Below are 23,852 nucleotides of genomic sequence, written 5' to 3'. Positions count from 1 at the left end.
GAATACTAAAGATAACTCTTTTCATTACACTTTATTTTGCTACTGTATACCTGAAAGAGATGAAATGTATTCTTGGTATATAAGCAATATGTAGCTACATTTTTCTCTTCTTATCTTCAGATAAGAAGAGAAGCTTGACTGGAAATTTCCCTTCTGTATCACTGCAAATTGGATCAAACCATGAGAACATTTTTCTTTTATGTCCTGTCTTTAATCCCCATCATCCTGTCCCAATGCATACTTGTCATTTTCACAGGAGCTTATGAGCCATTTCCTTCTTTTCATGAAATTTTGTATTACTGAAGCTTATGGCTATTTTGCTACTGACTTCAGTGAGAGAAGAATTGTGCCCTCGTTAATGTACAGGATTATTTTGCGCAAGTTCACCAAAGTGTCAGTTACCTCCATATTAAATTTACCAATTTAAAGCAATTTTTATGTGTGTAAATTTTATGCTTAGTATAATTAACTTCCTAATGATGATGCAAGTCTTGTTTTTCAAGTAGTCAGTGTTAGGATTAGATTAAACTGGTAAAAATGTTTTTATGCAAAAATAGCATTCCTGTAAGAACAGTTTTCACATGTTTTATTCAATTTTGTATCCTTCAATGTTTTACATGGTTGTGAGACACCTAAAATGTCTGTGATATTTCATATTTTGAAATCAATGTCTTTTCAAGCACAACCACAATATCCATAGTACACTAAGGTTGGAAGTTATTTCTGCTCTCATTTCAGTCACTGTGCAGTCAAATTTTTTGTACTTTCATTAATAGTAAGTTAGTTAGTTCTTACTTAAACCTTATTTAAGCTCTATTTATCCCCCAAAACTGGCTAAATAGTAAGTGGAGGTGAGGGAATGACCATTAATCCAAGTTCCAATAGGGTCCTATGGTTGGTATTCCACTTAAGGATTTTTTAGAGGTTGTGAGGATCTTAATTGCACTCTTCAGCTAAGGTCAGTGGAAACTACATGTATCTTTTATGAAGGAACAGATAAAATATAATTGGCAGGCTGTAGACAAAATTGACATTCTGCACAAAAAGTGATACAGAGCTGAGAACAGACTCTGCTGAAATTCTTAGCTTTTAAAGATGAAGTTGGGAATACAAATTGGTAGAGAGAGCAGACAAAAGTAGAAAGGAAAGTGCTCCACAAACACTTGGAAGAGTGATTTTTAAAATGTGTGATTTAAAAGCTAAATGCCCTGGCTTTTATTTGGTTTTTTCCTTATAGTTAAATGAATAGAAGAATCAAATAAAGAAATTAACAGTTTAAGGTCAAAGAAACAGAAATTAATTATTCCTTTTCTGTTGAAATTACTAAAAGGACAGAGGCAAATGTGACTTTTTAAAAGTAAGATGCACCTGGTTTCACACATTTACCAATGAAATACCGTTGTATGCCCTGTTTATGGTTATTAAGGATCATTTTCACGTTTTGAATAGAAACTAGTGGCCGGGTGTTTTCTTAGTGTACTTTGTTTATTTGCAAAATATGTAGTTGCCTAGTTTCTGGAATGAGAGCTATTTGAAAATAGAACGCTGTCACATTTAGAAGTTTAGCAAGTTTAAAACGGTTCTTATTTTACATAAAGCAGTAGTGTGGAATGTGATTATATGGCGAGAAATGAACAATTAACCATAAAATATATGTGCCCTTTTATCAGTCTATATATTATTTTATTATCTATCTATCTCATCTCTCCCACTGACAGAAAATAAGCTGCAGAACTGCATCTGCAATAGAGAAAGGAAAACTTTCTTAATGTCAACTTAAGGATATGACTGCTTATGTCATTGAAAGACGTTTTACTTTGTCTTTTATTTAATTGATTTTTTCAGAACTTCTTTCAAATCATTAGTAACCTCCTAGATGAAGAAAACAAAGAGAAATGGGAAGATGCGCAACAGGTAAGATTTGCATTTTGTCATTCATCAATTTAAAAAATTAGAAACTATGCATATTACAACATTCACTGTATCAGAAGCTACACATTATTTCAGTAAGTCATGACAAAGGGGAATGTATGGTTTCAAAAATCAGGTTAAACATACACCCTGGTGTACGTGAAAGGAAATCCTAAGTGAGAAAATATTTTGGAAATAACTGATCCTTTTCAAAAAGGAGTAATTCCAGGACCTTTTGGCTAATTCCTTAGATTAAAATTATATTAAGAATATAAGGTACTTCTCTTGATGAACAGATTTTCATTGCATTCCATGGGATTATTCATTATGTCTTTTGATGTAATGAAGTACATATGAAAGCTGAAAAATGCTACTAAAGACTAGCTGCAATGATGCTTTTATTGAACAGAACACATCAGAACTCACCTAAGGAACTCATAGGACACCAACAAACAACTTACAGAAATTTAAACAGTAGACCTTTTTTAAAAGGCTGAATTTAGGAGAACAGTTGTGATTCTTAAGACTCATAAATTTCAGGACTAAGTTCGATAGTATGATAGCACTTTATAAAATAGTAAAGTCTAACAAAAATCATTAATAGTAAACTCTAACAAAAATCATTAATTTATAATAAAAAAGTTTAAAATTCAAATGAAAATTATTATTTGCTTGGATATAAGTATTTCCTGCATGCTTATACCAAGAATGTTACAGGACAATATTAATATTTATGTTCATTAACATGACCATAGAACTATCAAATTTATTCAGATACAAATAACAGTGACAATGGGGATGACCAGATAATTATGTACAGAGAAAAAATTATGGAGGTAGTCAAAGGCAGGGAAACATTTCTATATGAAGAATGATTAAACAAAGCAAGATATTTCAGTATGAAAAAGAGTCAACTGCACTTATGTGCAACAGAAGCTTTTAAATTCAGGAGTGGATTGGAGAATGTGATGTGGGAGTGATTATTCACTCATGCTTCTTGTAAAATAACTAAAGGACATCAAATAGCGGCAGATTCAGAATGAATACTAGGAGATACTTCTTCTACAGAAAATCAGGTTGCAGAACTTCTTGCTGCTGAAAATAGACAAGTTAAAAAAGTAAATAGACAAATTAATGAAAGAAAAGTCAGTATAGACTGTTCGTGGAAAGATCCCATTTTTGCTTAAGGAAGTCCTTTGGCAAAAAAGTGCTAAAGGCTGGGCAAGAATTCCAAAAGAAGCATCACTATGTGCATGCCCCTTTATACTCTTCCTTAGATATCTGCTATTTGCCACTGTTAAAGGCAAGAAAACAACTTACATAGATCTTTGGTCTGCTCTTGTATGGTCATTGCCACTGTGTTTATATAGATACTTGAAATTTGTTCACTTCTGATGTGGTTCTTAATAAATCACTAAGTGTTTGAAGGTCTTTGAAGCTATTTAACTTCATTTTTGTAAGTTTGTCTTTACAATATGACTAAGAATGGGAAGATCAGGACTTTTCACTACCAATTCAAACTTTGCAGTAAACTTATGATGCTGCAGCTGACCCACTGTAATTGAGCCAGGAGTCATATTTTTCTTTTGTTGTTTTTCTGTTCCTCTGTGTACAAAAATAGATGAAGTATGTAATTTTCCTTAGTGGTGGTGGATGGAAGCAGCAAAATCACATGCATGTGGGCAGTTTCCATAAACAGCACCAAGATTAGGGAACCAATATTAAGCAACTATTTCAGCCCCACTAATGAACAGACAGGATACCACTCCTTATGTTATCAGCCTTGTCTTCTTCTACCTCCATCCTGCCTGCTTACCCATGCCATGTCCACCATCTGTCCCACGAAGATCAGGGGATGACAGCACCTAAGGGGAAATGGTAAGAATGTGGAAGTAAAAGAGGGAACAACAAATCTCCAGTTCCCTCCCCTCATTGCTGCTGGTAGAAGAAGTGGTGTTGAAAAAGGGAGAGGAGACCAGTTATTTCTACTTTTCCGTAGCGCCTTCTCTCTGCCTGGTAATTCGTTGTCTCACAGACCTGAGTACAGCACTGGTAGGCAGGAACCCAAGCAAGCACCAAGATGAGCTGAATGCAGGAGCAGCGTGGGCATAGCTGCCTGGTGACAAAGCTAGGGAATTCACTAAATATTAGACTCCTGAGCTATGGCACCCGAAGAAACCATGCCAGTGGTCTTGTTACCGTTCTTGGGCAGTTACACAAGCAGTCTCAAGGAAACTATTGAAGCAAGTAGCTCTTCGTACCAGCTAGGAAGGGTGAGCTGGACTCCTAAGTACTCACAAGATTCTTTTTTTCTTTCACTGTTGGAAAAAAAAAAAAGCTTTCTTATACAAAATATTAGTTTCTGTCATATTTTGGATAAAACACTGAAAAGTTATGGTTAAATAGAATTGGATTTTAAAACCAAAACAATATTATTTGAAATTATTACATCCTGTGTGATGACTTTTTGAGTTTTTATGTCAAAATCAAGGTAGGAATTGAACTTGAAAAGAATGTGTGCAAGTCATTATGTGCTGTGAATACAATCTAGTGCAAACACTATTGACTCATTAAAAAAGAGTAAAGGTGATTCTGTTTCCAGTTCAGCCCCTTAGCTGACTTTTTTTTTGTAATGAAACACTGCAAACCAAGGGGCAATCTAACCAGGATTTTTTGCCAGCTTGCATGGTTTTCTTGAACTCCACAGCTACGGTTAACATAGGTCTCTTAGCCTGTTTTCTGGATTCTTTGCTGGAAAGAAAATCTTACTCACTGTCAGCAAATTGCTGACTTTCTATGAAGTATACAGCTGCAGTGCCTCAGCACATCCTTTTTTCTAGATTAAATGTCAGCAGTTGATACCATTAATTACAGGTTATATAGCATTCAGATAAGCAGCACTCACTTTAATACTTGCCTTTTTTTTAAGAGCTGATGTAAAGCACTGCACACAGGAAACCACTTCAAGTCCACAATGCATAAGTTTATACTGGTGTTTCAAAACACAGGAGCTATTCTGCATATTCTTCATCACCATCTGCTGGCATCCTATTGATTAACCAGTACTTCAGATATATAAAGATGAAGAGTACCTCTATAACACTGACTGTTCAACAGTTTCTGCTGAAGTTATTACTATAAAATTTTATGTGCAAGAACTAGGGTGAAAAAATCTTTTCACTGAAATTTATCCTTAGTACATAATCTGTGAGCATGTGTGCTATGAGATGGATGCAAAAACCACACTTACTACCTCAGTAACTCATCATTAGGAAAATGGAAGTTAAGTCTCCTTCACCTGAAGCAGCATTTGCAACCTGTTAGGATCATAAATGTCACAACAAAGTCTTCATAAAAATGGTATTACTGCCCTGCCTCTTATAAAAAGATCCATGTAGAAAACAAAACACGTTGTGAAATTCTCTATCCTGAACCAAGCAGCTACGGATCTAGACAGATAAAGCAAGATGAAGATGGAGCGCAGCATACTGGAATTTATAGTCTCTATAGTCATTTTTAATAGTCTGTAGTCCTGGTAGTGGAAAGAATGGGTTGAATGTTGCTCATAAAGTGAAATTTGGACATCTCACTAGGATGAAGAAAAAATCACTGTGAACAGGTCATCCATTCTTTTTTTAATGCAAAATACTGTATTACTGAAAATTGTCCGTTCATAAAAGGCCATAACAACCAAAAGGGATCTTTCATGTATGGGATATGAGCAGAATTTTAAGCTTATTAATAACTGTTTTGACCTTTAATGCAGTTTTGATGGTGCATCATTATTGTTGAATATAACAATTTTTAATGTTTTTGTGATCATAGTAGCTTACAGCTTTGCAAATAAATTATATTTCTCAGAAATGTGCTAGTCCAAGTCATACTGAGAGGCTGCATTAGCAATGCAAAGGCTGCTGCAATTTATTTTAGTTTACTGTGTCCATTTCTGGGCTCTCCAGTACAAGACATGGACATAATGGAACGAGCTCAGTGAAGACCCATGAAGATGTTTAAGGGACTGGAGCATCTGATATGCAAGGAGAGGCTGAAAGAGCTGACACTATTTTACTTGGAAAAGAGAAAGCTCAGTGGGGATCCTGTCAATGTTAAAAAATCCTGAGGGGGGCGAGTAAAGAAGACTGAGCCGAACTCTTCTCAGTGGTGTCCAGTGACAGGACAAGAAGCAAGGGGCAAAAATTAAAATACAGCAAATTCCATTTAAATATAAGAAAAACCTTTTTACTGTGAGAGTGATTGAATGCTCAGGAGTGATTGACAGGCTCTGGGGTCTCCATCCTGGGAGATGTTCAAAATCCAACCGGATGTGGTCCTGGGCAACCTGCTAGAGCTGATCTTGCTCTGAGCAGGGGGTTGAACTAGACGATCTCCAGAGGCCCCTTCCAACCTCAGCTATTCTATGATTCTACTACTCCACATCAGCAATGAAAATAGTATTACCAGTAACAATTTATATTACTTAAATATTGATTAAAGCAGCAAGGGTTTATCATGCTGGAGAGGCCACGGTAAGATTTGCTTTCAACTGTTTGTGTCAATAGTTCTGAAGTTATTGAAGATATCTTCCAGAAGAAAGAAGAATATTTCAATTAGAGTTATTCTGGAATATTAAATGCTTTAACCATTAATGAAAGTAATAGCCAGTAAAAATTTTTTTGATAAGTGCAGTGACTTAGAGCAAACATTCCACAGTTCCAGTGCAAAGCTGATTTCACGTAGCTTTATGGGAAATCATGTCTGTTCACATGAGGATCTAATGACAAAATGGTTGTTTTACAGTGTCAGAAAACATTAGGTATTGAAACATGGGAAGAGCAGTTTCACTGTTATGTCTCACATTTCATTTAGATTTTATTTGAATTTGCTGCTGTACAGATTTTGATATTATAGTTAACAGCATGTCTGGCCTTCCCTTGTTAGATCTATCCGGGCTCGGTGGAGTTAATGCAGGTGATTGAAGATTTTATACACATTGTTGGAATGGGAATGATGGACTTTCAGAATTCATACCTAATGACTGGAAATGTAGGTAAGAAATAGGAATTTTTTACATCAAATTTATAATCTATTGAAAATCAGAAATTGCAAGTATGTACTATAGAGTTGCTGCTTCTACCACAATCCAGATTCGGCTGCTCCTCCTCCTCCAGATTATCTCTGTTGCTTGGTTATCTCCTCTCTGGTTTAACACACTCAGTATGCCTTACACATTGGACTTCTCCATAATCATATCTCAAGATCTAAATGCAAAGTTTCAAAGTCTAAATAAAATCCAGAAAATACTCATCCGAATACTATGAACTGCAGGTATATATTAGAGCATTTCCAGGATATACAGTGTTTCAAATGGTAATTTAGAAAATCATGCTAGTTAAGATAATAATGGTATACTTAATAGCTTAAGAAATGTTAATTTTCTTGACATTATCTCTTTTAATATTCTGTTCTCCCAAAGAACAATCTTTGCACATGTTATGGTGTGATAATAATCAGCATAGACAGATAAGCAATAATTTTAAAAAATAATCTAATAGTTGCCTTATTATTTAAGCCTGTGATTTCTTACATCAGTTTTTTCTATGTGTGACAGTTTCAAAATTTTATACAGATTTATTTTTCAAACTTTGTTTTCGACACTGGAGAGTTGCCAGGCAATATAATCAAATAATAACATACATCAAATATGAAGATGCTTAGAAACTGAATTCCACTTATTAGTAGCCATAAATACTTCTGCAATATCACAGCATTTTCTTAAAAATTCAACAAAAAAAAAATTAGTTTGAAAAGTTATTTTCTAAGCATTTCATCTTTGCTTAGTATCTTCCTTATTCAATTAACTTTCTATAGCTGCACTTTTATAATGCCAGGAAAGTATTAGGTAGTTGTATGTAATGAACAAATTCAAAATATATGCTTGTGTAATAGCAAAACTTCTGGTTCAATACGTTCTTTCAGATTTTCGGTTAGCATCTTCCTGCATCTCTATGTCAGTCAGTTCTTCAGCAAGTCATTAGAATTAGTTAGAAAATATGGTCATTTAGAAATTAGTTGGCAGAATAAAGCAGGGAAATTGTTAGAATGTCCCTATTGAAAATCTAACTTGCTGTGCAATAATAAATATTTATTATTGTTGTCCAGTTCATGTTTAGATTGACAGGACTGTAAACACTAGCCCCTGTAAAGCACAGCCTTGTATTTGGAGACATGTCAAAGAACTCCAAAAAGAACTCTGTCAGTCTTAAAATATTTAGAACATTTCAGTAGGCAGTATGGGGAACTTTAGCTTTTAACCAGTGATTTATTATTTCTGTTGTTTACTGTTTGCACTGTAGTACCACTTAAAGCTTCTTCCAGTTGTCAGTCCTTCATTATGCTAGACCTTGTACAAATTTATAAAGAAATGACAGTATCTTTCTTGAAATGCTTGTTTCATGGCATTTTTATGACAAAATAAAAAGATGAGCTTATTTAAAGAGCACAGCCCATGCTGCTTGGCATGTTGTACTGCATTCTGATCTGTTTGTCCTCTGAAAGATGTGAAAAAAACCACTAGGAAATGTTTTAAGAAGATGCATTCAAATAATCTGTGTCTCTATATATTCATGGCTTCAAATGGAAAATAGCAACAACTTTCCAATTGAATTAGAAACCATGCTGTGCACTGGCTAGTCTAGAAAACTGCATAATCTTAACAGTCTTTCTTTTGATTATCTTTCCCTTCCCACATATAAGATATTTTTAGGCACTCAGGAGTAGGTCTGTTCTTAACTATATAACTATCAAAGGAATAGAAAGAAACCAATAAAAGTAAAATGAATTTATAGCTTTATTCTGACTACCTAGCTCTGTGCCTTGACATATCGGTGTGAGTTTATCCTCTCTTTGCTCGGTCAACCATCAAAAAAGGACAGGGTGACTGCTGTGCAACTCATTGACCAGAATACTTGAGCTCAGGTGATATGGTGAGATGGGGACTGAAGATTGTTATCACTAAGGAGCAATTTCTTATTTTCACAAACAAGGAAGAAAAGTATTGGGAATAATTCAATTTTAGTGTAGTTATCCTCAGGGGGTTGGAGTAACTGTGTCTGACTGGCTATGTACTTGGCACTTAGGGAAAGTTTATGTTGATCTCAACTGAGAGGAATGAACTATGCAGTTGTTGTCTTGTCTTAACATTAATTCTGCTGTACCAACAAGAGTTTAAAAATGTGTGAGGTCTTGTTTATAATTTGTAATAACATTCTTGTTATTTAAGTCAGCAAACACATTCCATGCAGGAAGCAGATACGTGCAGAAAGGATGCCCAACGTATACATATTCGTCTTTTAACAGGACTATCCAATAGTTATTCCATAGTTATTTACCATAAAATATTCCTTCAGCACCCTCAGATATTTTAAATGTCTTTTGCCGTATTTTCATTTTAGAATCACTTTCCATTTCAGATATATGAGAAAAAGGATTCAGTACTAAAGATCAACTGCTGCTTCTTGTCAGAAAAAAAATCCAGTTCTGTAGCAAATTTCACAGTATTGCACTGAGTTCTTGGTTTCCTTCTACTAATTTCAGTTTACAAGTTCATTTCTAATTGAATGGCGCTATAGTGGTCCATATACAATTTGAACATCTTATTGTGTTTGACAGATATGCTAATCTCCTGAAATCCTCCACAGATTAAATTTTATTTTCTCTTTCTTTCAAGACACAGAAGCAAGTAACTGTGGCTTAACAAGTTACTACACAACAGCCATGCTGCGATGACTGTCTATTGCACATTCTCAGCTCATGGCACAGGGGAAGTGATGAAAGTTACCTTAACTATATGGTAGGCTATGCCAAGCCACATTATTATACATTTGGAAGTAGCTAAGAAGGTCCATAAGGACAGTTGCCATGCCACTATTAAACTTTTCAGTGTGGTGGCTTTTAACTCCAATTTTTCGTTGCTTCTGAACAAAACATTAGAGACTGGTTCCAAATCCAGATGATCCAATACCTGTGCTTTGGGGTTTATTTAGGCAGCTCAGTCAAATCAAATGCATTTCCATTTCCATTAAAGCATGGCCCATCTTCTCTTAACTCTTCTCTCAAGGGTAGAGAATACGCTATGAAAAATTTAACAAATATAAAAGCAACAATTTGCTTTGATCATGCATGGCTGGGACAGATGGTATTTATTTGTGTGCTCTCAGTTCTGTATTATATTCCTTTAAGAAATGATTAGGTGAAATAAAAGCCTCTGATAGGAGGTGGAAGCCTCCTTCCTCATCCTGCTCCTTCTCTTCTTCTTCGTCCTCCTCCACCTCCTCCTCCTCCTCAGGACCAGCTGAGCAGGCACAGGAAAAGGATAGTGTGAAAAAAACAGGAGCTTTTGCTACCAGAGTCCCTAAATTAGCTGAAAGCACAGACCCACCTGCAACGATACAACATGCAGTGGGAGAAAAGCTTTTAAACCATATTACCATGCTGTGTTAACTACTTGCTTTCAGTTTTCTCTGTTTTAAAATGTGAGTTCCTGATTTTAGATCAAAGAATTAATCTTGGCTTTTAACAGCCTTTTGAACTCTTTTGGAGAGCTAAAGGCCTAAGGAGATCCACCTCAGGCCTTTGGCTGATTTGGGGTCCCATCGCAGTAAACCATTAAGAGTTCTGAAGGAATGTGCTAAAAGGTGGCTGAACTGCTATCAAGAAATATTCATCCTTTAATTTTTAAAAAATTGCTAGACTGGAAGATTGGAGTGCCACAAGCATAACTGTCTTTAAAGGTATAGGTGGAGTGTGGAACTGGAAATAGGGAGCAGTATTAGGAGATATATATTTCTATGGCAGGAAAATTTTCCCTCTGTTGTCAAATGAATTTCCTTAACAGCAGCTGCCAAAAAATGGTTAAAGGAGACTCTTCTGTCAAAAATCAAGCTTACAGCTCTTAGAATATATTAATGAGAACACCACATAATCTTGGAAGTGCAGTGTGTTGTCATGGATGTTATTTGGAACTGACAGAAAATAAACAGAATTTTCAGCACAAGAAAAACCACTTTTTGTTAATGTTAATTTTATGAATACTGATGTTTGAGTGATCAGTAATGGTCTAGAATATGCAGATATCACGAAGTTATTTAGACTAGTCAAAGACAGTAAAAACTGAAGATCTCCAGGGGGTATAGCAAAATGAAAAGAAGAGGATATCCACTGGCAGATTAAATTCAGTGTTGACAGAGCATGTAAGAGGGAATAGTTCAAACCATACATAATGTAGGAATCTAAAAGAATTCAGTAAAATCCTGTGGTCACTTTTCAGCAGAGCTCAGAGAAAAGGACAGCATTAGTGTGCAAAAAGGGCAGTCTAAAAAAATAGATTTTTTAAAAATTTTCAGTAGCTATCACTTGCAAGGCTCATTTCAATTGAGTTTATGTGATGGGGATTAATTTTACTTACTTTAAGCATTATGAATTTGCCAAAGTCACCCTAAGCTTCCTTTATAGTCAAGGGAAACCACTGCTCAGGAGAGCAATTAATACCATCTCGGACATCTAAAGTAAGGGCATGGGTTCCTTCTGGAAGTTCTTCCACTGGCTATAAAGACAGCCTAGTGACTAGCTTAGGCTTGAATAGTTCATGTCATCTAAAGCAAAGAGGAGTGCTACTTTTCAAGTAAATGAAACCTGTGAACACAGAGAGGTTCAGAGATGCATGATAAAAAAAAATAACAGATTGAGAACTGGAATGATTAGAATAGATATTTGAGAACAGATTGTTAAAAGGGACTAGATGTAAACAACAGAAAAGTGAATGAAAAGAGAAACTAGGCTGACATCTCCGTTTAATCTTGCTCACAAGAAAAACAAAGATTCTTAACTAAACTATACCTTAGCACATTTAATTCTGAATGAGGATGAGGCCAAGGTCTTAAGAGTAAAGTAAGAATAAAATAAAAACAAGTAGACATCTACGTGGTGAATGCAGCTAGCTATGATATTATATAAAGAATGAAGAGGTGTAAGCCATGCTTCCATGCCTAAATCAGCTTCTAACAGTCTGTTATCTCTCTACTTAAAAACGGCTACTGTGACACTGGTACTCTGATGAGTAATCAGATCCAGTATAGTAATTAACATATAATTTTTCATTTAAGACTTCATACTGAACCGCTTAGATAAGCTTTATAAATATTGGCGGAGAACAAAGTCTGATTTCTGCCTTCGCAGACAGTCTAGGATGACATAGGGGAGAAAATTATTTTAAAACATTGTCCATTTTCTTCTGTCTTTGCATACTTTCTTGTTCCCCCTTCAATCTTCCATTCCATATTCATATCCATGAAATTTGTACCAGAAGGTCAAATAATCCTATAGGCTTATGAAGTGTATCTTAAAATTTTCCAGTCCTAGCTAGAGATATGTAGAAATGCTAGTGACCAAAGGAGCTTTCAGAAGATGTACCTACTCTAGCTATAAGACACAAGCAATGGTACACCTGCTGAGCTTTGGGAATCCTAGGAAATATGTAAGCTGGATTTCTATCTGTTACTGTGGGTTAATTCACCTTTTCCCAAGGTAAGATTTTTAGGTCTTATACATTGTAGATCCTGTTCATACTTTCTAGAAACCTTTCCATATTATATGGTTCATTTACTTATCTGAATGGCATCTGCCTAGTCTGCTTATCTTTTTTGTATCAGAGTTAGTGATGTGTATCTTAAATGCACCACTTTACATCCTCTGACTCATATATCAAAATATACCAAGAGACTGAATTGGTTTTAATGTTTGAAAGGGTATTTTTTCAAATATATTAAAGAAGACAGAAAAAAAGCCACAGCATTGATATTAACTTGTCCAAAGGTGTAAAGAAAATGTCTAAAATTTTCAGTTAGGAAATAACTATTTTAATAATTACATACACATATACTCAGAATTAATTTGTAATGAAATTGCTGCTTGTTCCAAGGCTCTGTAGTGCTAAAGCACAGTATTGTGAGTTTTAAAGTGGATATTTGTGGTTAATAAAACTTCAGCTGGCAAAATTTCAACATTTTCTCACAATAGAAAGAAAACTGGACCTGTCAGACAAATGAAAATGCAAATTCCATAGAATGGCCCAAAACAGCCATTCAGAACTCTCTCCTGTTCCATCAAGTTATTCCAGAATACCTCATGTTTTCACAAAGCAAAATTTAAGGGTACAGCCTTTAAAGAACCACTGTGTGGATTGCACTTATTCTTTTTAAGAAGGTGAACAGGAATAGTTCCTTGTAGTGTGTCATAGTTAATGTGTAAATAGCTCTGTAATGATTAATATAATTATGTTTGGTTTTGTCAAGAGCAAATCTTCACAAGGGAAAAATAAAGTGAAACTTGCATGGTTTTGCAATTAAATATGTTCCTAATAGATATAAAAAGACAAGTCCCTTTAATTCGTGGAGTATTTATATTCTCTTCAGATTTCTACCTAACTTTTGAATAACTAGTAAAATACACACCAAAGTAAGCAATATTTAGCTAAAAATCTTTTCTTGTATTTTATTACATAATTTTGCTATATAGACTTTTGCCATTTTCTATCATCTAATATCCCATTTCTTCTCAAAACAGCCTAAAAGAGTCAGTGCCCATCATCTTGCCATTTCAGGCTAGTATATGGCTTTTATGACTGTGTCTATAAAAATGCATCAAAAAGGACCAAATGCAGGCTTGAGACCTGTCCCACAATTGTCCATACTGTTTAATTCCTGACATCTGCCCAAACAATGTCAAAACATGGTTCAGGGGATAGTCCAGGTGAGAAACCAGTCCTAGCAGGCATAATTAATGCTTTTCTCTTTGCACCGTAGTGCATAGTTGGTTACACTCTGTTCTTAGATATGTGGGCATGGTGGTCAGAGCAGTTATAAGTTTTGCCTTCTGCCCCCTCTTCTTTTCATTCATGAGTTTGGCTCCTGGTCCTAATCCTCTTTGTTTCACACTTAGATGTAGCCCACCAGTCTTTCCTGCCCCACACCTGTATGCAGTTGGTTTAGCAGATGCTCTGTTAAGTGAAAGTGGGCATCTGTCACATTTCTTTCTCCACTCCTCAAAAAATCCTTCAACTCCGAAGATTCATACACAGCCAGTGTCACTTTCCTGTTTCCCTATTCTTCATTTGCTCAAACCATATGTAACAATGTTCTGGTGGCTAAAGGCTACCACAAGAGACAGTTTCCAGAGACAAAAGAATAGGAAAACTACAGAGAAAGGTCAACTGGATTTTTTTTATACCCTTATATACTTCTATTCCGCATATATTCATATAATTTCCTTTGCAGCAGCCTCAGCAATTCCTTGATCAGATCAATATGTTGGCTTTCAGAAGACAAGTTTTCTCCACTAATTAAAGGGGAAAAACTTCATGCACACTTTGAAGGTCTAGCTCATCGCAGCATCTGACTTAGCGCCTGAAGTAAATGATCGAGAGCTCGTATTTCTTTCTCAATATCAAATTAGCTTATTAAATGATTCACATTCCCTGAAAACTTATCTGTGAACAGTGCATAAAAGAGTAGATTTTTTTTCTCTTTTCTAAAACTGCATACTCAGTGATCCTAAGGAAATACGGCTCTCAGTTACTTAAGATTAAAAATAACTAATATCAAGGGAATGTCTACATGACTCTATCAAACAATCTTCACAAATGTGGATAAAAATGTAACTTAATTCTATGACTATATTCTAAGTAATAGTCATAATTCAGTAGTTAGTTTTGTGTATACAATTCATTAATTATCCTTAAAGGTAAAGCTAAATAAATGAATGATTCAGTATTTTTAAATGGGTGCTATAGGAAACTGGAATAATCTAAAGTGTTTCCCTTCGCTACCTTACATTAAATAAGATACAGTGGAGTAAAAGGTTCTAAAGAAATGGAAACTATAAAACATGCAGACATTCAGGCTTCAGTCTAACTAAAAAAAAAAGCCTCCAACTGAAACAAAAAACAGTGTCTGCAGCCCATTATAACTTTTTACAGCATTTAAGTATATGTATCTCAGATTCTTGTATCATTCCTAAATTTCTACCTCTGTAAACTCTTTTCTGAATCATTCTGTTTATAGGCCACTTTTTACATGAGCAATTAAAAGCTGGTGTTTTCTAAAGGAATAGTCTGTTTTATGACAGACCATTCTTTAACAGGTGCACTTAAGTATTGCCCTGAGAAATTAAATATCTGAGTTTTATTTACTCCTTTGCCTTGGACTGTTGCATCTTTGGGTGATTCCCAACAGTTTCCAAGTAGAATGAGGCTTAAGGGGATAGAAATTAAGAGTCTGTGGTGGTAGCTTTGAGTTAATGGAGTAAATGCACACCCAAGAGAGTATTATCATTTCATCGTAAGGTAGTGCCAAGAGGCAACAATCGTATTCAGTGAAGTATAGTATCAAGATACTCCAGACAATACAACCCTCCTCTTAAACAGGGGAGGCACCTGAGTGTCACAGTCTGATAACAAGATGCAATTCAGCACAGACTGATGACTCGTTCTGGGATTTTGTGTTCCTGTAAGGCAGTCACCACAAGAGCATCCAGCCGTCATCTGGTAGTACATCAGCTAGAGGTGGTCAGCTAGAGATGGTATGGCTAAGTACTGTAAATAGCAAAGTTCACCCTCAGTTTTAATGAATTCTACAGGGTTTTGTTACTCACTCAGTACTGAAAATGAAAGAAAGAAAATTAAATAGAATTAAAGTAAAAACCCACAAAATATAAATTAGTTAAAATAGGAATAAAACAAGGAATCATACTTTCAGCTGGTAAAAACTAGAAAAAGTCAGCGGAAGTAGACTGATTTCCTACCTGAGACTCTGGAGTCTACATACGATATTACTTACAAAGGCTTAAGAGGCAGCTGTTAACTCTGCATGCTACTTGCAGTGTGTCAGAGAGTGGTCTATTACCCAAAAATAAGCTCCATTGTGAATGTGGAGGTAGCATGGTTTATACCAAGCAAAGGATGTGGCATACCAGCTGCCAAAGTTTGTTTTCATTTTCTGGCTTTTCAGGAAAAAAAAAAAAAGCAAAACAAGCCAAACCAAAAACCAAACAAAAAAAGAAACAACAATAACAAAAACCCCAAAACAAACAAACAAAAAAAACAGAAAAGGGAGGGAAAGATCTTCTATTTAGAACATTAGACAAATCAACGTGCTGTGTTGAAAAAGTATATGATTTCCTCAGTGATGACTGTAGGTTTTAATTCCAAACAGCAGTACAGATCTGGCTCTTTCAAACTGCATAGTCTGAAAGTAACATAACAATTGAGGTAACAAGCTGGACAAGGATTTTTCATTTTTCAAGTCAGTTTTGTGAGGGTGTTAGTGGATTATTAATATCAGAGAAAAGTATTTTTATGGTAAATAATTCTTTTGGCAGTGGAATTATAAGATATTGTTCCAATCAAACTTCATAGAATCATAGAATCACAGAATTGTTTAGGTTGGAAAAGACCTTTAAGATCATCAAGTCCAACCATTAACCTAGCACTGCCAAGTCCACCACTAAACCTTGTCCCTAAGCACCACATCTACCCATCTTTTAAATACCTCCAGGGATGGAGACTCAACCACTTCCCTGGGAAGCCTGTTCCAATGCTTGACAACCCTTTTGGTGAAGGAATTTTTCCTAGTATCCAATCTAAACTTTCCCTGCTGCAGCTTGAGGCCATTTCCTCTTGTCCTATCGTTTGTTACTAGGGAGAAGAGACTGACCCCCACCTCACTACAACCTCCCTTCAGTAGAGAGCGATAAGGTCTCCCCTCAGCCTCCTTTTCTCCAGGCTAAACAACCCCACTTCCCTCAGCCACTCCTTGTAAGACTTGTTCTCTAGACCCTTCGCCAGCTTCATTGCCCTTCTTTGGACACACTCCAGCACCTCAATGTCCTTCTTGTAGTGAGGGGCCCAAAACCAAACACAGTATTTGAGGTGTGGTCTCACCAGTGCCGAGTACAGGGGCACGATCACCTCCCTGGTCCTGCTGGCCACACTATTCCTGATACAAGCCAGGATGCTATTGGCCTTCTTGACCACCTGGGCACACTACTGTGTAAAGCCGTGTAAACATATGCAGATATAATTCTGAGTAATTATGTTTGTGCCTGTATTTTTTTTTTTTTTTTTAATATGGAGATTTGGACTTCAGTATATGGACCAAAGATACTACGTATATATCTGCAATTCTGTTAAGATCAGACTGTATAATGGTAACAGAGCTAACAGTGTCAGTAAGATCAGTTCAAAGTGTCCCAAAGCATCCATGTACTGGGCTTGCTAAGATCTAGAACAGGGTCTGAAATTTATGAAGCATATTTTCTGATTTCTGAACCCGTAAGTTCGATCATTTCATAGGTTTTGTTTGTTTTGTTTTGCTTTGACTTCAGCTGTGAGTTTTAGGACCCTATTTGCTGATCTGGCTCAAGGCTGAGATAGAGGATCTTTGATAAGATTTGTGATATAAATCAGAGGATCATTCTACTATGGATGAATATAGCTTTTTCTCACCTTGGAAAATTTCAGGAGGAACTCTGCTAAAGATATTTTTTTTCTTTTTTTTTTTTGTTTCTCTAAGTCTCTTTTACAGTGAGACGAAAAACTGTTACTCACTCAAAAAATGTGGTACAGCTTGGTAGCTTGCAGTGTTTGAATGGTACTGGATGCAAAGAGCACAGATGCTTAAATTGCCCTGCAGTGGTGCCAAATAGCTTGATATTGTTGTGGCTGTTTTTCTTTTTTTTGTTTTAACAAACACTCTCCACATACATGGAGTCATATAATCAGCCATAGGCAGCACTCCTCTGTAAATCTTTTAAGAATATAGTTTGGGAAATGGTCTTATAGAAAAGGTATTTGATCTCATTGCATGAATGACTTTTCATATAATCTGCGGTTTAAAGCTTATACTCTTCTTTAATGACTATTATTTTGTGGGATTTTTTTTTCTAACTTGGAAGGTCTTCCACTTTTAATGCCGGTTACATTAGTTAATAGTTAGCAGTGTTAGTTGTGTGCCATTTTTTGTAATACGTTGTTATTAAAATCTTATGGCCTCATACTATCTTCTGTTACTCAGTAGGCAAGTATCTTGAAAGGAGGTAGATTTCAAGTAAATCTATGGGAAAATAGTATATTAGTATAGTAACTTGTCCAGAAAATCCTGTCTGGTCCTGTTGTAGAGCAGCATAGCTAGAATATGAGCCGATCTCAAAGGCAAATACTTGGAAGCCCTTTCATATGTGTGTAAATGGTGCCCTTTGGTGAAACATATTTCCTCCCTACATTGGCACCAAAATCTCATCTCCAATAAAGCAGAGGAATGAAAAGAGACTGGCCTGCCCAAGGGGAAGAAACTGTGGGACAGTCATCAGGATGATTGGATCTCCAGGGATTGGCAGTCAGGCAGGCTGCTACATCTCCACATACAAGAGTTCTCCCGTTTCTGAGGGAAACATTTATCAAAAATACAGAAAGCTTATCCCCTCCTTTCTCATTTTTACCTCAGGAGGGTACAATATGTTCATAAAGATTAAAGGGAATGTCTCATTTTGCCATTAGGTGTCTTAGATTGTTCATTGCCGAAGCATAGAATGAATGTTTTTAATGCTCATTTAGCTTTGAAAATTGCATCACTATCTAGGCAATGAAAAATAATGGTCTGCATTCACAGTCAACAATGCACAAAGAAAAGTTAATTTCTGCAAAATGACTGTCATTTAACTTTGCCAAATTGAACTTATACCTGTTTCTTGGATGAATAGTTCCACTACTGGAAAACATGGCTAGTGATTTTATACCGCATCATCTATTTTACGTTCCTGATTGTACTTAGAAATAATTTTCAGAAGTTAAAATTATAGATATCTAAACCTCTCATAAACTGAAATGATAGAGACTTCACATCAGTAGGGTAAAACATTCAAATATGGCACTAGTTCATTGACTTAGAAATGGTATTCAACAGCAGAGCTCAGAGGAGTTTGAAGTGTTTATGTTTATACTGTTTATCATTTTATTTGACAAGGTATTAGAGGGAGTTTGCTGAATATATGTGTTTGTTCTTTGAATGTACTTGAAGCATGCGTTTAGGAATTTTCTTTTAAAGCTTGGAAAATAAGGAGGCAAGTAACTGTGTAGGAATTTGGCCATTTTTCCTTCTTGCAGGCATTTGTTAGAATATTTTCTTCTGTTCATAATTAGGTTAATCTTTAAATTATCTAACAGCATATTTATTCATGAGCTTTTTAATGAATGATTTGAGGGAGTCTCTGTCTAGTGAGTCACATGTGTACTTTTTATGGATTTTTTTTCCTATGGATAGCACCAGCTGCTAAATCCAAATTTTTACCGGTCACTCAGCATTCTCTGTGCTCACATTAATCTGCACTGTCACTGGTTTTAGCAATGTTTAAAGTTTCTCCTAGATATAGCTGGACATGAAATGGGATTGTTCAACCTGTAATTTTTTTTTTTTTTTTTAGATTTTTTTTAGATTTAGTTCTTCATTGGAATAAAACCAAACCTTCCATTAAAACAGCTTAAATAGAGTTATGTTACCTTCCGGTTGTGGTGGACAGTTATCACAGACTTTCTGACAAGCTAAGAATTGCTAAATTGCCAGAACACTATTTTGTTTCTTCACAGCATTTGAACCTCTTGGTGGTACAAAACATTAGGACTCAGTGTTTATATTGCCATCTTAATCTTTCATGTTGGAATAGTTTCATTTAGTAGAAGCATCTAAATGGATAGGATTTTTTTTCATTCAGATCAAGTTTATAGTATATTGAGGTTTGGACTAAAGGAGAAAATGATTCTGTAGTTGGTGGTTAGGGTTTTCTCAGGAATGTAAGAAAAACAAAGTCAAGTTACTGTTCCAGTGAGGTTTCTTTGTTCTCAGTTTAATCATTTGGGCCCAGGCTGAATTTAATCTGTGACAGAAAGAACTAAAAATGAAGGAAGACATAATATAAAAATTCCATAAACATAACCTAAATATAGTAGGTCATTATTAAAAAGCCCAAGGAATTACTTATTAAAACATACTTGCAGGTTTTGTTTAAGGGCTTCCATTCCTCTCTTCTCCTATGTTGTGTACAATTTCCAATCTTGTATACCTCTGTTGAACAATAAATTTCCTTATTCCTATTAATGTGATTAAATTAGCTGTTTCACTTAACTGATTTTTCTTATATTGCTTATGCTAAATTTTCATCAGTTCCATTTTTAATGTTTATGTGAATGTTGATGTAAGTTTTGGGAAAAAATTTCTTCTATGTCCAATTAATTTCTTGCTCCAAGCAGAACAACCAGTATGTTGTCTCAGCACATGCACTGAAAGTTTCATTTGCTGAATGATGACATTGAGCACCTTTTGAAAATACTTCATTACCATTCAAATGTCCCTGTGCAATAAACATAGTGTAACTGTAGAACTCAAATGTTTAAATCATCAAGATTTAATCAATAGCCACAGTTCATATCAAGATAGGTCCAGATTATGCTGTCCACATCTGGGCTTCTGCAAAAAAGTTACTGCTTTGAAATATTATCAAATAACTGAGCATCCTTACACTGACCCTTAACTTTGTTCCTCTTTTGTTCAGTTTAGAAATTTTGTTATGAATGTTTGTCACCAGAGTGCAGTTAGTTTGGTTTCCAATAAAGCACCATTTAGATGTTTTGGGATTAGGGGCAGAAAACCCATTTAGTACATCAAAAATATTCTATAAAAGCAATAGCACTGTAAAAACTACATAGAACAGAGAGGGGAAAATAACTAAAGGAAAAAAAGCAATTTTCTTTCCATCATCCTGTAAAATACTATTTGTTGGCTAACAATGCTATAATCAGGATATCGCGGGGAAAAAGGATAATACAAAATGGCACTTTTTGATTGTCCAGTTCTCCAGGGAATGATTTATATTAGGAAAACCACCTTGACTGTGGATTATAATTTGTAAATGGTCAAATACTATTGGAAGGCAAGAAATATTTTTTTTTCTGGCTGTCTCCTAGATCTGACTGTGGAGATAATGACAGTTAAACCAAATATGGCATGGCAGTAATAGCAAAACTGGACTCGGGTGTAGAATACTTGATGCTGAATGATTGTGCGAGACTAAAAGTATACATTATTTTCAAACAGAATTTGCAGAAATTTTCAGTAAATTAATACCTTCTCTGGCATGTAAATTCAGTCACTCTGTTAGTGCTTTCAGGTACAGGAAATTAATTGAAGCAATTGTGTTGTGTTGTTGGGTCCAAAAACTATAGTTCAGCAGAAAACAAAAATTCCATCCTTGCTGCTTATTTCCATATTTCATGTTCATGATATTCCATTTAAAAATAATTCACTATGATTTTTTATGAAATAACATGAGCAAACACTCTGGAGTAAACTCTTCCTTTCCACTTTATGTCATAGATATAATTGTGTTTTCTGGAGTATTGCACATTGTAGAATCGAATTTTAACTTTATAGAGCTTCTACCTACAGGCAATATTTCCAGGAAATAAGGGATAGTTAGCCAAAGAAGTATAGTTTCTGTTTGGGGGACTCCTCTTCTGAAGATATATATCATAAACATACTGCAATGAACGGCACAAGAAATTAAAGAAATAACAATAGCAATAAAACCAAAATTTGTATCGGAATAATGGTAGCAGAAAATAGGTTGCAGATAGGATGTAGTGCCAAAGAGATAGTAGTGTCATATCAGGTGTATAAGTTAGTAATGCAAATGTTGCAGAGCCTGGCGTGATGATGCCTCCTTTTGATGGCATCTGTCATGCCTCAGGAAAACCAGAGAAGATGTTTTCTTATTCACAGTAGTTTCTACATATTAGCTGTCCAAAGTGGTAGTTCTCTACTGCATGCAAAAGCAAAACTGAAGGCACTGTAAGGGCATCTGAAAAGTGGGTCTGAATCCAAATAGACTTTTTAAGAATTAGAAGCCTATCTGCTGCAGGTGTAATGCTCTGTTATATCTTGAGTTAAATATTTTGACCAGATTCTATGATTAGCTTTGGCACTGAGCTCAGGAATAATGTGCTTCCATTTTATGTACTCGGTCACAGGCAAGGGTTAATCCAGTATTCCTAAAATGCTCACTATGCAATATATACAAAATTCAAATGATTTTTTAAAACCCTGAGAAGGCAACCCAAGCAACACTAACTAGGCATCGCTATCTTTCTCTGTCAACTGCACTCAAAATTAATGGATGTGTAAGGCACCTGAATTCAGACAAGGGAAACAGTAATGATATAACATTTGACTTAGTTGACTAGTTGACTGTTGGTTTTCATTCCTTTCTTAGCTGCTTGGATCTTTTTGATTCCTCCTCCCACAACTTTGATACACGTGAAAAGCCTCTTGTTTGGGGGAGTGGGAGGGAAGAAGTAGGGAATGCTGGAGATGGGATGACCAGAATTGGATAACGAGAGCTGAGCACAAGGTCCACATGCCATAGTGATTCATGTGATTGCGTTATAACAGTTCATAATAACCAAGCTCTGTCATTCTTTATAGGCCCAATTTTCTAGTTAGATGTTTTTTAAAGCATCTCCTCATTGTGCAGTTGTTTTATTGAAATGACCGCAATAACTCTGAGATATTTCTCCTGAGTTATTAAAGTTAATTTAGAATTCAACAATGTGAACAACTAAATCAAACTCAGTCTAATTAGTATTACTCACTACTTATATTGGATAGTGTCTATATGTCCCACTGAGGTACTGAGTTTTCGTTGTGCCATGCATGATGTAAACAATTTAAATAAAGCATGTGTGCATTATCCTGACAATTAGATTTCACGGTGCCCCAGGACAACTTTTTACAATCCCTTAAGAAAATCTTAATCCACTTTGTCTCCTCCATGGAGAACATTCAAGATGAATTAGACATGCCTCCAGAAAACAAAGATCTAGTTATGAATTCCTGTGAGGAAGATTAGAATCATGGCTTGAACATGAAACTGAGACACAGGAGACCTGTGTTTCTGTAACAGTTCTGTTTCAGATTTTCCATATGACTCTGCTTAAGCCTGTCTTGAAGGCATTTACTGGGTAGACATTGCAGCACCTGCTTATCAGATGCTGTGTTCAGGGAGAAGCAAGAGTGGGCTGCTCTGTGAGGGAAACCAGGAGACAGCAGGGCATGCACAGTGGCTTTGCTGGCAAAGGTGAGCTCCCACAGCACCCAAACAAGAAGAGCCGAGAAGGTCTGTGATGGTAGCCAGGCCCAGCTAATATTCCAGATCACCAGAGTCCATAGTGATGAGGCAGATTGATGTCAAGCCAGGAAGCCAAGTCACAGCATCAGGGTCAGGATCCGGTCCAGTGGTGGTATTCAGCTAACAGTCCAGTGGTCTCCAGGCAAGCCCATAGTGAACAGGCAGGTCCAATGCCACTTGACCTTGACACCAAATCCACAAGTCAACGTTCAAACAAGCAAAATACATGGCCATGCACAGTCACAGCAGATTCAGTTTAAGAGTAGCTCCTGAGTGAAGGGCTACAGACCCCCACTTCTCAAAGCCCTTTTCACAGTAGTCTGATCTAAGTTACAAAGTTGCATCATATCAGAGCTGATTTTGAGCATGGGCAGCTAAAGCTGTAGAAGTGTGTGTGTGATGGGGGTGCACTGGTTTATGACAGCTTGGTCTCCAGTTTGAATACAAAACTCAGAATGGAAGATACCAACTAGAGAATTAATTTGATGCTGACCAGGAAATGCTACACTTATGACTGAATTCTTTCTGTCCCCTAACTTAGTAGAGTCAAGAGTTTAGTAAAGCACTGATTTGAGACATCTCTCAACTATCTGGGATGAATTAAGCAAACCTGCCTTTCTTCTGAACCCTTGGCTTATGCATTGTGCTTGTTGTCA

The 23,852-nt window shown here is 35.9% G+C and overlaps 1 protein-coding gene across 1 annotated transcript in view; it reads left to right on the top strand.

Moving 5' to 3' along the window:
• Nucleotides 1-23,852, top strand: part of ADGRB3 (adhesion G protein-coupled receptor B3) — a gene marked incomplete at both ends in the record, with an annotated part of 462,480 nt that overhangs the window by 227,520 nt on the left and 211,108 nt on the right. The window contains 2 exons of the mRNA XM_082307720.1: nucleotides 1,846-1,914; nucleotides 6,850-6,958. Of these exons, the coding sequence (XP_082163846.1) occupies nucleotides 1,846-1,914; nucleotides 6,850-6,958 (178 nt within the window). The remainder of the gene's footprint in view (nucleotides 1-1,845; nucleotides 1,915-6,849; nucleotides 6,959-23,852) is intronic.

Source organism: Platalea leucorodia (assembly GCF_965183815.1).
Source record: "Platalea leucorodia genome assembly, chromosome: 3".
NCBI classification, from domain to species: domain Eukaryota; kingdom Metazoa; phylum Chordata; class Aves; order Pelecaniformes; family Threskiornithidae; genus Platalea; species Platalea leucorodia.
Note: the sequence above shows the minus strand (reverse complement) of the source record. Positions and strands in the feature narration are given on the sequence as shown.